This window comes from Melospiza melodia, chromosome 24 (assembly GCF_035770615.1).
Source record: "Melospiza melodia melodia isolate bMelMel2 chromosome 24, bMelMel2.pri, whole genome shotgun sequence".
Classification (NCBI taxonomy): Eukaryota; Metazoa; Chordata; class Aves; order Passeriformes; family Passerellidae; genus Melospiza; species Melospiza melodia.
Genome location: NC_086217.1, coordinates 3,340,604 through 3,355,184, shown reverse-complemented (window position 1 = coordinate 3,355,184; position 14,581 = coordinate 3,340,604). Strand labels below are relative to the sequence as shown.

Genomic DNA, 14,581 nt, shown 5'->3' with positions numbered 1-14,581 from the left:
CAGCTGCAACACAACCTTGGGCTTTGCTTGAAAGAGATAAAGTCTGATGTGGCTTAGCAAGGACTGCTGGGTTTTAGAAGCAATTTTACACTAAAGTCTGTCTCATCTTTCAGCCATACCAATTCCTGCTCCTATTAAAGGGATCCCAATCCACGAGGCCACAGAGGCAGTGGTTTGGAGGCTGAATTCAGGACCACAGCCCAGGCATGAAATCCTTTGAGCTGCCACAGACACAAACCATATTCTAAGAAACAGACCAATTAAGCTGTAAAAAAAATTAATCCTCTCACTAACCAGACAGGCCTCAGGCTTCAAGACCAAGATGAAAAGTACTTTTCCTTCCAACTTTATGTTCTTCTAATAGAACTGTTAGACAAATTCTGCAAATATTCAACTCCTAAACATCTGAGGAAAGCGTGTATTACTATTGAAAAAAAAAAAAAAAATAGAGCTCCAGGCCAAGCTTTTCTAGGAGTAGAGAATTTTGGCAGCAAACACACCACCCTATAAAAGAGCTCACATTACCAGAAAGCATTTGACCTAAAACTCAGGCCACTATAAAACAGCATCCCATATTAGGGACCCAATGTGGACTCAGATGGGGAAAATTTGTTCTTTAGTTGTGATCCAAGACTGTCCCCTGTGCAGAGCAGCAGGTCTGTGGGGGTCAGGGAACGCTGTGCCAGCATTGCTGGAAGGGTTTTTTCAAGTCAGTGTTAACAGCAACTCTGCTCCTGCAGCCAAGGGCCACTTGCCAGTGCCAGAGCCCTGTGAGGCTGCACAGAGCAGGAGAAGGGGGAAGCACTGCCAAAGCCTGACTGGCAATAACCTTAATAAGGGCCAATGAGCCCTCAGAGTGCTTCCAAGCATTAAAGCATTAGCTCTTGGAGAGCGCCAGCAAACTTCTATCAGAGCCCAGACAAGGAGTTCAAGTGAAAAGTAGAGGTAGGCACAGAATTCGAGGGGTTTGGCAGCAGCTGAATCCTCTGATCAGAAGCAGGCCATTATTTTTAGTGTCAGCTGAGGGGCAGGCTAAGAGTAACCACAAGGCTCAGAAGGCAGTTCCTGAAAGGGAGAGATGAAAAGGGATTTTTTTTTCCCCTCACTACATTCAAAAGCTGCTTACATTCATTCATTGAAGGCTCCACCGCTCACGACCATCTCATCCCATCACCAATTTTACTTGCTGTTCGTTTTCTGACAGCACAAAAAATACACCCTAATTCTGTCACAAGCCTTTCCATCCCTCCCTGCTCAACTCAGAACACAACTGAAAGCACAATTCATGAGTTCCAGCCTTGCCCTGCTCTGTCCCTTTGCAATTTCTCCTGAAATTTTAGGCATAGGAGCTCGAAAAGGATTCTTAATGTCTCTGCCCACAACAAGCCAAGGATCTCATACCGGTAAATCCTTCAGTTCCAAAGCTCTGCTTGAAAAAAAGAATCTGCCACAGCACATATCCCAAACTACTCAATCCCATTTGTAGTCTGGCTTGTCCTCTGAAGAAAATAAGAAGCCTGGAATTTTTATTTTTTTTTTTTTGGCTGTAGGTTTTGAATCTAAATGCACTTTAGAGTTTACAAAAAATTGTAGCATTTTTGTGAATCTCTCACTATTCCAGTGGACCTACTGGAGCTGGAGTTCTCAAGTTATGTGGGTGAAAACAGGGAGAAAATAATAAATTGCTTCTGCCCTCTCTGAGTAAGACTGTCACATCTCTTCCCCCAAGCCTGCCAACACATAAATACTCAGAAAAGGCTTTAGAATGAGTCCATCTGTGAGGAGCAAAGAGAAGCAGCTGGTTGCACCAGGATGATGCACATGCACAGGGTCACAGCAGCTCAGAAGCTGCTGATTAAACCATAATTTCCTGTAAATTTGCAGCATCAATGCCTGGCACAAGAGGTGGAAACAGCAGGACACCTCCCTGCCAGCTTCAGTCCTGCAGCAAGAGACAAGGAAATAATGAAGCAAACAGAAATAAGGAAGTGAAAACTACTTTAGAAATGGAAACTGAAAGAGAAGGCTCTCTAAAACCTCATTAGCAATAAATTAGGTCTCAAAGGAGGTATTAATAATTTTAGAAGGAAGGGTGCCTGAAGCACCAGCAGAGCAACTCTACAAGCATTTTTTCCTGCAGAACAGAATGTGCCATCCTAGTGCTGTAGGTAAGAAAGGATTCCTCAGCCTTGCTTGGGAAGATCAAGAGGGCTCCCAAGGAGAGGCTGAAACAAAAGTGCTTCCAAGGAGAGGTTTCCAAAGTGTGCCAAGGACAGCAACTCAGCTCCATTCCAGGAGTATTTAGTTCTTCCTCACTGGCTGTCACAGTGCTACAAGCAAGTTACAGTAATTTCAGAATACTTTGTTCTTTTTCTTAGCTGGAAAAAAAAGTGCTGTTAGGTGAGGGATAAAGGACAAAAATTTTAAAGAGGACCAAAGTGCTCTCTGCAGAGTTTTACCAGCTTCAATTCCAAACCCACTGGCAGACAGCACAGCAGCACTGCCAGATCAGTCCTGTCTCCCTCCAGTGTGATCATGCACATTTATTCAGGACAAACCAGCAATGACCTTCCAGGGACTGTGATGTGAACCAGTGCCCTTTCCTGGCATCCCCATCCCATCTGGATTGCAGGATGGTGACACAATCCCTTTGCTCCTCCCACCCACCACCTTGCTTCCCTCCAGGAGTGCTCTTTGCTCCCCTCAGCTCAGAGGGCAGCTCCTCCTTCTCCCAGGCACCTGTGGGCAACATAAAAGAAGCTGTTGAAGGACAGAATAGATATGAGAGGAGACAAGGATCACAAAAGGGAATTCAGAATTTTATTGCCAAAAAAAAAAAAGCAATGTAGTGTTGAAACAAAAATCAAATTCAATTAGTTTTCCTCTGATTTGAATGGCTACAAAAATAGATTCTACCCAAATCCATAAAGCCAGTTAACAGTACCATAACAAACAAACCCCAAAATTACTCATTCAGATACCACATACAGCAGTCACAGGAATCTAGCATATATTACTTAACGTTTTTTTCTTAAAGTAAATTTCTAAATGTTTCTGTTAAAACTGAAATACCCATAAGATTTTTAAAAAATGTACAAAAAAATAATTGTTGGAGGTAACAGTGTGCGTTTATTAAAATCCTGCACCGAGGCAGTAAAACATTTATAATTTAAAACCCAGCCCAGTAGAAAAGAGAAATGTGCAAACATTTGAATGTTAGGTGTACTCAGAGGCTTGTGGTGCATCAGAGCTGGCACCCACTGCTGTCCTAAAGCAAGGCAGGCTCCAGCAGGAGAGGTCTCCAAGAGGCACTAGAGGGGAGGCAGAGGCAGGAGCACTGAGCTGCAGCTCCCCAGCCTGGCTGCTGGCAGCACTGGTGCTGCTCCCCAGGACGGTTTGCCCAGTCAGTAGTGTTATGGCACTCAGTCCAATGCCACGAGGTCCTCCATGAGTTCTGGTCAATCTGCTGCAGGAGGGAAGAAAGCAAAAGCCATTTGAAAAGGCAGGCAGTGAAAGCTAATGAGAGCTAATGAGCTGATAGACTCAGGTTGCTGCTGGGAGCTCTGGCTGCCTCACCAGCTCACTCTGTGATAAAGGTAAGAGTCAGGAGCCTTCAAAGGATTTTTAGCTCTTCCTTTACCACTGGTGTAGCACGTAAGGTGCTGAACAGTGCTCACACACCACTCAGCCAGCAGATTCCCACCCCAAAAATTCAGGTCAGAGTTCTGCACAAAGCAGTGAAATAAAATGAAGCTTATTAAGAAATTTCATTCTTTCTGCTTCCTTTGGCTGCTTCCAATACCTTTAGCCTCACCTACCTCCTCCATTACTTAGTCCGTGTCCTAGTGGACTTCTTGCCGAATTTTTTTCTGCATAGCTCCTGCAATGACACAAGAAGAGATTCCTTATTGCAGTGCAGTCTCATCCCATTCACTCCCAGATGCCAACAGAAGACCAGGATGAGGCAGTGTCCAGAGGAAGTGCACAGAGCAGAGCATGTCAGGCAGTCACTGATCCTTCCACACCAGCAGTTACCAATCCCACCAAGCCTCCTGTTGCAGACAGTAGTCCTTTGCCTACACTTGGTAGCCCCTGACCATCCTAGGGAGATGAGATAAAGCCCCGCAGCCGTGGTGGTAGCTCAGCCCTATGGTACAGACAGAATGGGAGCAGAGACACTGAACACATCCAAGGGACAGTGTCAAGCCAGGATTAAAACTCCAGAGTCCCATCCTTGACCAACTTAGCCCGTGTGGCCTGCCCTTAGATCAGCATGGGTTGACACAAATAGAAACCTGTATGCGAATACTCAGAGTCCTGTTCCTTGGGGAGGTGGGAATGTGATCTCTCCTGCTTTTCGGAGAGAAAGAGACAAAGCATTATTCATAAAAAACGTCAAGGGACAGCATGTGAAAGAGAACCTGCCTCTCATTATTGCCCTTTGGTAGCTTGTGGGATGCACAGGTGACCAGATTCCAGCAGAAGGATTCCTGCCATCAAGTGGGCATCCCCCTGCTGTCACCCTCCCCTGCCAGCCCCAGCCATCAAGAGGAGAAGTTGGTTGATACTCACCCTCTGCCACCCTCCAGAGTACTCTGGATCTCCTTCAGCACTTCTGGAAAGCAGAGAGTTAAAGCAGTGAGGCAAAGCAGGGGAATCTGCTTTCAGGCAGCTGCCTGAGCACATTCCACCCTCCCAGTGAGCAGCCTCCAGAATCTGCCTCCCACACTCAGAGGTCAGCCCTTAGATCATCTCTGCCTCTCCAACCAGGTTTTACTGGGCAGGCTGGCACACAGGACTGAAGCAGTCAGTTGCCAGAGGAAATGTTGCCAATCCCTGTGTACCAGAGCCCCAAAGGAACTGTCTGTTCCAGCTGTCATCTTACACAAGTCCTATTGGAAATAAAGATCCTTCTCTTATCTCAGCAGGGAATGCAGCTCTGCAGAACAGCCCCTGCCCAAGGGCATGGCTATCTGTCCAACCCCTCATTTCCGGGGATTCAAGAAAACTCAGCATTTCTGACAGTAATTACAGATCCATTGGAACTGGAATCCACAAAATTCCCAGCAGCTTTCTTCTTTTCCCACCCAGAAAGGCACCTTCCCCCTCAGCAGCAAGACTTCATCTCACTCACTTTCATCATTGAGTAAGGCATGTTCCATCAGCCTTCCAGACTTCCTTTCTAAAGAAGAGTAAGAAAACTTGTTTTAGCTAACAATATTTTCCCCTTTTCCTGAAATAAGTGCAGTTTTGGAGAAATGCACAATGGAACTGGATTTTTTTCCCACGTTAAGTCCTTTTTGACTTTACTGAATGCTTCACAACTAATCCTTAAAGTCTCTCACACACTGAACTGTTCCTTTCAGCAATACTAGTCTGGACAACAGAAGATCTAAATAAGTTCAGACCTTTCCTCCAGCAAACTCTGTTCTACCCTGTAAGAGAATCTTCCACATACAACTTACTTCAGAGCTATCAACTAAAATACAGTCCAGGCAGATCACAATGTTTCCCCCACATCCTTCTTATTTTTCCCTATCTTAGGTAGAAAATATCAACTGTAGCAATAGGAAAGACATTTTGAGGCTTGCACACACCACGCTACCCTCAGTACACTTATTTTTTTCACTTACCATCTTCTTCACAGTCACTTGGACTATTTCCTGGTCCCCTAAAAAAAGACAGGAGGCAGAAAACAATTACTGATGCTGAAGAACAGGAGTGCAGAGAATTTCTGTGTGTTCTTGGCAGTTACAAGAGGCTCCAGTGCACATCAACTAAATGGTTTGCTGAGTGTGGGAAGGGGCTTCACCACATGCTGGTGATGCAGAAGTCTGCAGGCACCACAGAACATTTCTAAACTCTTGGAATAAAAATCTGTAGAATCTCTGTGAGGGTCAGATCTACTGTTACTCACTGATGTTCAAAGAGGAGAGGAGGAACACTGGATTTCCTTTCACAGAGCAACAGCTCAGCCTCAGCACTTGGGAACAAGCAAAGCAAGCCAAGGCTTTCTCTAAGTTTGTGACTCCAGCTTAGGGATGTTCCAAAGCTTCCTGCTTTGTCCTACCAAATGTACTCCAAGTAGGAAAACCATCAGGGGGAAGGTTACATTTCCTGATGCCACCCCCTCTGTGGATGTTAACTTTAAAGGGGTTTTCTTTCTTCCCTGCTCAGACACAGTCATGTGCAAGAGTGTTACAGGCATTACCTGGATTTCCTGGCAGCATTCTCTGTGCCAGGCTTGTGCACGTGGTTGTTGGTTGTCACTTCTGGCATGTCCACGACGCACCGGGGCTCCACCAACCATTTGGTGGAAAGGGAAAACCTCTCAAACTCTGATGGTGAGATCAGATAGAAACCTGCAGGGGATTGGGAATTGATAAGGGCAATTCTCAGCAAACAGTTCCAAACCAAAGGTGATCCTAAAAAAGAACAGATCTAGGCATGGTCTATGTTTGGCAGAAAGGGTTTGCTTTTCCTGCTGTCTAAGCAAGGAGGGATCACTGAGGAAGAAATTACCCCATCTCCCCTCTGGCTAGCCTAGAGACTGTGCAATTTAAGGTTATGCTGAGACATAATTCTGTTGTTCTGTGCTGACACTTGGGAAAAACACCAGAGAAAGATGCAAAAAATGAACTGGAAAGCAGTGATCCATCTTCAGCAGCCACAGGATCTCAGCTTTGCAATGTGAGTGCTGAGACACAGGCATTTGAAAAGGCAGGCAGTGAAAGCCATTTTCAGGCTGGAGGCACAGGAGCCATTTCCCAGAGCCTGCTGCTTAGAGAACCATTCACCCACACCAGACAAGAGGAGGGTGGCCAGGTGGAAGTTATCTAAGAGGCACAACCAAGCTGAAAACCACTATTCACTCCTGTATTCATTAACAGTAATGGAATAAACTCACTCCTAACCCATGTGCTGGTACTGCCCAGAAACACACAATGAACACATTTCTGAAACAGTCTCATGTGGAGGGGCTTCACAGCTGGCTTGTAAGCAAAGCTGAGTTAATAGAAGAAATATCAATTGAATATTTTTGAGTGTGTTTATAGCAAAAACGAAGGCAAGGCTGTTAGCATAGAAACAGATTAGAAAAGATACATGAAAATTTCTGTAAGCTGGACTATGTGCTTTATTAAATTTCTGTAAAACTTTTGCTTATCATATTGACACTAATTGCTTTGCATTAATGAATGTAATAAGTTATTGTGATGTAGTTAATAACTTAAGATTATGCTTTGTTAAAAGTATATGTCAGAAAACATGCAAAATTAAAAAAAAAATTTAAACCCTAATCACGTATATATATGTCACGTCCAACCTAACAATAACAACCTCACATGTGTACACAGCCAGCTAAAAAGCACTAAGCTGTTTCCCACTGTCTCAAGCACACAACAAGAGGGATGATGTGGGAGAAGCCCACCTCACCTTGGCCATATTTGGTGAAGACACAGGAGGCAATGCCACTGACATCCTCCTTGCGGATGCAGGGGTAGCGGATCTGCAGCTTGAGGAAGGGCAGGGAGATGATCTGGATGTCTCCCAGGTTGGTCAGCACTGCCAGGTCGTTCTCACTGTAATCATCAGTCTTGCAGCTGCCAAAGTTGGCAACTGTCACCTTCCGTACCCTGCAGCCCTCCAGGGCTGTCAGCTTGAGCTTCAGTTTGGAGCTGACCTTGGGCAACGTGAAGACCTGTCACAGAAATGAGACACTGACACCTCTTCCTGCACAAAGGCAGCAGCAGCAGCTCCCCAGGACATCTGCTGCTCCCTCCTGGATAATGTTTCCATTCACAGGGAATGCACACAGGTGTAACCAGAGCCAATCCCCTGCTCGTGGTATGAGAATGAATCAGCCACAGGCAGTGTGAAAATGTCTTTCTGTTCTGACATCAGTTTTACCCTTCAGGCTATAACCATGCTTCTCCTACTTTTTTTTTTCAAAATTCTTCCCTATTTGGCTACAAATTTACACAGAAAGAGAACAGAGTTTGAGTTAGTGTGCAAAACAAGAAACTTTTAAGCTACTTCACAAAAATACCTACAAAATTGCTGGTTCTGCACTAACAACAGAAAAGCTCTTACCCAAAAGCAGAAGCAGCCTTGTCCAAAGAGTATAATGTAATACAGGCATAAAATTTCTATATTCAGCATGTGCAGTGCTATCCTGAACACCATTTTGCCAGCACACACCTGGTTTATGGACTGTACCAAACAGAAGTGCTGTCCCAGGGCAGTTCTTCAGGCACAGGAGAACAAGCACTCCCAAGAGTTCTCTCTCCACTGAGCAGTGCCCAGTGCTTTAGCAGATTTCATGCACAATTCAGAGGCACCTCCCTCCCTCAATAGGTGACACTCACCTTGAATTGCTCTTCAGACACCACCAGCAGCTGGTGGCTGCCTTGCATATCAGGACTCTTGGAAAGGTCATGTGCTACTTCTAGAGGTTCTGGGAGGGGAGTGCTGCGTCCATCCAACACAAGTATCCCCACCACAGGAGCCCTGTGCATCAGCTGAATCTCTTTGGCTAGACAGGCGAGATAAGGAGGAAAAACAAAGAGAAAAAACAAACAGGAGTCTAGTCAGAAACACTGTCAGAAACCCCTTCACACCCTCTCAGCACTGGAGACCTACATACTGTGGTCATAGAAATGCTGCCTAAAAAGATTTGGTAGTTGAAGGGCATCAGGGCATTCAGACTGGACTGATGTGTGCTGAACAGAAACCATTGTTACATAAAGACAACAGGCCCAGCTGCCAGAACAAGGGACACGTGCAGCAAGGGTTGATGGCAAAATTCAGTGACAGCTGACACAAATTTACATTTCTGAAATGAGTAGGAAATGAGGCTGAGGCACATAAAGCAGTCCTGGAGCTCCAGTTCAGCTGCTGCAGTGAGCATTGCTTAGCTCAGACACTGCCACACTTGGCTCCAATCACTGATAACAGCACTAACTGAGTGACCCTGCTTTTCTGGCCGTAACTCCTGGGAGCCATGGCTCAGACTCAACAGAACCCTGCTTTCACAAGGCACTTACCCTGCTCTGCCCTAACAGGCTCATCCATCCTCCTCTCAGCTGGAGGAACACGTAAACAGAAAGCGTAGACTGTCCCTCCATTGGTGCCAGCCCACAGGGACGGGCAGTGCCGGGAGCCTGGAGTGACAAAAATGCCCATGAGCAAGGCACCCTCCATGACATAACAGCTTTCCTTGGCTACACAAAACCTCCCTCTGTTTGCACCCTTAATATCTTTGTATTAGGGGAGACCTGCCAGGCACAAACTGCACGTTTTTAATATTCTCTTCCCAATACACATCCTCCAGCAGCCCTCAGAAAGGGCACTGCACCTGAGCAAAGGCACAAGTACCACCACATGAACCACCACAATTGCTGTGTCCAGTTTTCACACATGTATATCACAGATGAGCAGAGTAAACTTGTGCATGCTATCAGTTTGGGCTCTGATGCACAACCAGCCATCACCTTCACTAAAATTAAAAGGCTTTGCTGGGGACAGGGGTGAACTTCAGAGGAATGAGAGAAGGAAAAGTTTATACTAGAAAGTCAGATGCCAATACAGCACATGTGAAAATCACACATAAAGACCTGATTCAAAGATGAATGGCCACTTGCCTTGGATTAGCCAGCAGCCCAGAATGGCTAAATAACAATTCTACATGACAACATATGCTCTTGTTCTATATCAGTTTTTCAGCACAGCACAAAGTAGGACACAGGAGGTGCCGAGTTTTCCTGGCAGTAAATCCTAATACACTCCTTGGCAGAAGTAGTAAAAACCCATTTGGAAGAGGAGAGAGATGTTTTTCCTACTCACTGTCTCTCAGGAAGGTATCAGCAAAATACAGGGTTCGCACAAAGCCAGTGAAAGAATCTTCTGCCGAGCGCGCTTCGATCTTGCGCTGGACTGGAGCCAGCTCCATCTCCTGCAACACGTCCTGGTCAAACTTGGCATTTGCTTCTTGCACCTTCACAGGTGAGGAGACACTGTCAGTCAGGGATGGACACAGCAGGGAGAGAGAGGGAGCGTGGCAGCAATAGAAAGGCACGCCAGTGAACTTGTCCTCTGATCTCTTGTAAAAATGTGGCTGATTTTATCTAACAGAGCATCAGAAATTGCCATTTTCCCCTCATACCAATAGCTATTGATTTGATAGCAGGGCTGAGAGCATCTCCTGCTCTAGGCAGCCTTAGCAGGTTCCAAGCTGCAAACAGACAGACCCCAAAAAGGTGAAGCCCTCACCTCTGAGGCATTCCCACCACCTCCTCTCCTCTTCCTACTGGACACACGGCTTCTTCTGATCCGCCGGAACGACTGACGCAGGGACTTCTTCAAGGATTTCACCCGAGACAGGGGACCTTCTAAGGCCAGCTGGTCACTGGGGTGCAGTGTGCACCTGGAAGAGGGAGATAGTAGCCACGTGGTCACTTTCTGCTGGGGGTCAATCGCTCCCAAGAGTCCAGCAGGATACACAGAAATGTTGGAACACATTTATATGTTCTGGAAGATCTTCAAGGGCGGAGAAAAAAGAAGCAGAGCTTCTTGCTAAAGTGACAGCTCTTGAGAAATCACTTCTCACACCTTGCTTTGTTAGTAATTCCAGGTCATCATTAACATAAGGTTTACCACAGACCCCCTGGAAAGATGACACTTACTTGACGAAGACCAGTCGCTTCTGCTGATGGTCAAAAAGCCCAAACCCATGGCTGGTGCCAAAGGCCACAAGCCTCCACTCCGAGTGCAGGGCCAAAGAGGTGACCACAGCTGGTGGCTGACACTGGACAAGGACAAATGGCTGAAAACCAGCTTCAAATCTAACAGGCCCATCTCGAGTTTTGAGCTTCTCGTGACCCTTCCATCGATAGCCCTCTTGGTCCTGCAGGAGATCTGCTTCAGCATGGTCCACCACGTGTTCTGCATCCTCATCATTCAGTTCCATCACCAGCACCTGAGAGGAAGAGAACAACCTTTGCTGCAGCTTTTGCTGTGCAGGCAGATCTCCAAGCTGCAGCCCTTTCCTACAGCTGCTCAACTACAGCATCTCTCACAGCAGATAATGTCTAAAACCAACTAGAGAAAACAGAAAATCCCAGAATGGCTTGGGCTGGAAGGCAGCTTAAAGATCACCCAGTTCTAACCCCTGCCATGCACAGGGACATCTTTTCTGGTCAGAGCTCCATCCAACCTGACCTTAAACACTTTCAGGGATGGGACAGTCACAACTTCTCCAGGCAACCTGCTACAGTGCCTCACCACCCTCACAGCAAAGAAGTTCTTCCTATCTAATACCTAATCTAAACCTACTCTCTGTTTGAAGCCACTCCCCCTTGTTCTGTCATTCCAGAACCTTGTAAGTAGTCTGTATCCATGCTTCTTTCAGGTAGGTTCTTTCAGGTACCAGGGTGAAATTAGGTGACCTCAAACCTTCCCTTCTCCAGGGTGAACAATCCCAATTCTGTCAGCCTTTCCTTGCAGCAGAGCTACTCTATCCTCTAATGAACTTGGTGGCCTTCTCTGGACTCACTCTATCTTCATGTCCTTCCTGTGCTGGATACATTGCTCAAAGTGGGGCCTCACCAGAGCAGGGTTCCATGGATCATTTCCAGAAAACAGATCAATTTACCATGACAGAAATGAGCATTTTGAATTTTAGCAGATCTCCAGATTACACTGAAACCTGCCCTGAAAACAATGCTTATGTTGACTGTTCATATTCCAATACCTGTCCTGCTGTACCAGCTACAGCCAAGTATCCACTGTATTTACACAGGTAGATCTTCTGGATCCCAAGTCTTGGATCATCGCTGTAAGGATCAAAGGTACCAACCTAGGCAAGAGAACAGAGAGGGGCTGGTCTTTAACTGGGGCAGGAATCAGAGCTCCCCGGGTTTTCAGGAAGTTTCTACCAGCAGCAGCTCTCTCACCTTGCGGAGTGGAGGCCACTCGTCCTCCCCCAGGGTGTTCATGTTGTCATTGGGATCAGCATCTGTCAGGAACACTCTCACTGTGCTCAGCTTATAAAGGAGGTGCAAGCAGACACCAGAGGCATCCCAAAACCTCACTGTGCCATCCTCATGCCTGGGGGGGAGGATACACGAACACACATCACACAGGAGAACAGCACATGGAGGGTAAAACAGAGGGGAAAATACAGAATCAAAAAAACAAACCACAAAGAGAAAGGTTTTTGGCTTCTTGTGTATTTTTTGTTTTAGATTGTTGGTTTTCTTTAATTCAGGTGTTCTTGGTGGTCTGACACCATTACACTAATTTAAGATTATGCCAAAAAGATATGGAAAAGGCAAAAAGCTTAGCACATAGAAGAAAAAACTCATCCAGGCAAAAAAAACTGTTACAGCAAGGGAAGGGGAATTTTTTTTTTTTAAATCAAGCTTTAATCTTAGTTCTCCAGGTAAAAATTTGCAAGTCTCCCAACACAAGGGGAGAAGCTTCTAACATGCTCCATCAAGAATGCAATCTGAGGAACAGCCCCTGAAACTCTCAAAAGTGCATTGAAAAGAAAATGGCAGATTTTAATGCAATGAGACAATCTCTTGCTAGCTACTTCCAACTCTTAGCTAGATCTGTTCATGCTGATCAAAGCAGACAGGAGTCCAAGCTAACCTCTATTTTAAGATTCAAAGTGTAAGGTAGAGGGAAAAATGCTTCAAAACATGAAAGATTAAGCTTCATTTTAACACTGCTGCCTTTGAACCAGGCTGGATTAGTGCCTGCACTCCTACACACTTTGGGAGTAGGGGCAAAGGATAACACATCAAAACTAAAAATCAGACACTTTCTGGGTTATCTGTGGACATCATGACCTGTTTGCTCAGAAGCAGCAAAACAAATTGGCTTTACAAAGCCAGCAGAGAAGCTGCACTGTAAAGCAGTCTACCCTAAAAGATGAGCAGACTTTAACTCCATAGGAAAATCTCAGTCAGTTGACAAAGGGGAACTGGAAAGGGCTCCCTGATGGTTCTCAGGTCAGCACTCACCCTGTTAGCAGCAAGTCCCTCTGTGGAGGATCTGGAGCTATGTTGGTGCCACCATCAATTGGCCACGGCTACAAACAGAGTAAGAGAAGTGTGTGACTGCCTAGGCAGTGACAGTGTGCAGAGAACACAGAGTCAGCAGGAGGGCATGAACTCCAGTGCAAGTAGCAGTGAAACAGTCCATGCTGTCAGCTTTTGTTGGGATTAGATGTCCCCATTCTGACACCAACTGAGCCTTTTAGAAGGCATTCTACACATTTCCCCAAGAAGCTTCATGCTTTTACATGAGAACTTTGTTACCACCGACAGCTGGGAACACTCAGACCTCCCCTCTGGCTTGTCAAAGCTTGAAAAATATCACATTTTAATTCCCCAGGGGAACTGTAGTGCTTTGGGAAAAGGCCTCTCTCGACCTGTTGAGAGGCAAGACAGTGTCTGCTGGGGCTGAACCCTCTGCAGATCATCAGCAACACAGACCACCCACACCATGGGCACTCACACTGACCTGAACACACAGGGACACAGGGGGACATGGGGGGACACAGCTGCCATACCATACTGGAGTAGTGAATGTTCTGCTTGCTCCCAGCGCTGATAATCCTCTCCCAGAGCTTCAGTGGGATGTTGGAGACGTGGTGAGAGCAGGTGATGGCTGAGCAGTGCAGGGAGGCCAGGTATGGAGGGTGCACTGCTGGCCAGCCTGCACTTTTCAAGTCTATGACCACGAGCTCTTCTTCTGCCAGCACCACCAGGGCAGAGGGGTCATCAAACTCTGCAGAAACAACATTCACTGAGGCTGACAGAACTGACCAGCCAAGGTCAGTGCAAACAAGCTTCCTGTAAGGCTGCTTTGAAAACCGTAATCACACACCTCCACTTCAGCATTTTTCTTGGAAAAAACCTTAAAAGCTGCTGTGTTAACTGGGCCTATTGAGTATGAATGGATCTGAAGACACAGATTTACTGCAAATTCATGTTTCTTTACATCACTCCTGGGACTGTGACAGTGATTTTTAATAGATTCTATTGCAAAGTATAAAATTTGTTAACAACAATGGCTAAATAACACAATGTCCATACTTACTACTGTAACAGCCAGAATTCCAAGACTTTACCTGCAGCTAATTAACAGCACTGGGTAGAAAGACATGCATACACCCCAGCAGTGACCCATTTAGTGCTGTGTTAGGACCACAGTCCATCCAGGCTAAGCTGCTTAAACATGCTAATGCCTTGGGTTCTGCAGAATGCTTCTCTGCTTGAACTGACAAGTATTTACAATTCAGCTCTTTCTTTTTATTTTCTCTTCTTCCCATATGTTGTGACACATCCTCTAGACTTTCTTTTTAAAAGATGTCTGCATCATCTAATGATTCTTATGTGTATTAGGAACAACTAAAAAAGAAATATGTTAATGTAACTTGACTGGTGACATCTGACACAAACCAGAATTATAACTCAGGTTCCAATGGACAATCTTGAGTGAAAAAAATTTAGTCTACAAGGACATTATTGCAACAAGGTTGACAAGTCAGCCACAGCACCAAACTGGTGGGGAA

General features: G+C 45.8%; 1 protein-coding gene across 1 annotated transcript in view; it reads right to left on the bottom strand.

The window, feature by feature from the left end:
- Positions 1 to 2,798: 2,798 nt before the first annotated feature.
- Positions 2,799 to 14,581, bottom strand: part of LLGL2 (LLGL scribble cell polarity complex component 2) — a 33,271-nt gene continuing 21,488 nt past the window's right edge. Inside the window, exons 11-26 of the mRNA XM_063175567.1 lie at positions 13,577 to 13,794; positions 13,026 to 13,093; positions 11,952 to 12,105; positions 11,750 to 11,854; positions 10,683 to 10,975; positions 10,270 to 10,423; positions 9,844 to 9,994; positions 9,045 to 9,161; positions 8,367 to 8,533; positions 7,435 to 7,699; positions 6,212 to 6,362; positions 5,634 to 5,671; positions 5,135 to 5,182; positions 4,573 to 4,615; positions 3,819 to 3,880; positions 2,799 to 3,466 (exon numbers count right to left, since the gene is read on the bottom strand). Of these exons, the coding sequence (XP_063031637.1) occupies positions 3,459 to 3,466; positions 3,819 to 3,880; positions 4,573 to 4,615; positions 5,135 to 5,182; positions 5,634 to 5,671; positions 6,212 to 6,362; positions 7,435 to 7,699; positions 8,367 to 8,533; positions 9,045 to 9,161; positions 9,844 to 9,994; positions 10,270 to 10,423; positions 10,683 to 10,975; positions 11,750 to 11,854; positions 11,952 to 12,105; positions 13,026 to 13,093; positions 13,577 to 13,794 (2,042 nt within the window). The 3' untranslated portion in view covers positions 2,799 to 3,458. The remainder of the gene's footprint in view (positions 3,467 to 3,818; positions 3,881 to 4,572; positions 4,616 to 5,134; positions 5,183 to 5,633; positions 5,672 to 6,211; positions 6,363 to 7,434; positions 7,700 to 8,366; positions 8,534 to 9,044; positions 9,162 to 9,843; positions 9,995 to 10,269; positions 10,424 to 10,682; positions 10,976 to 11,749; positions 11,855 to 11,951; positions 12,106 to 13,025; positions 13,094 to 13,576; positions 13,795 to 14,581) is intronic.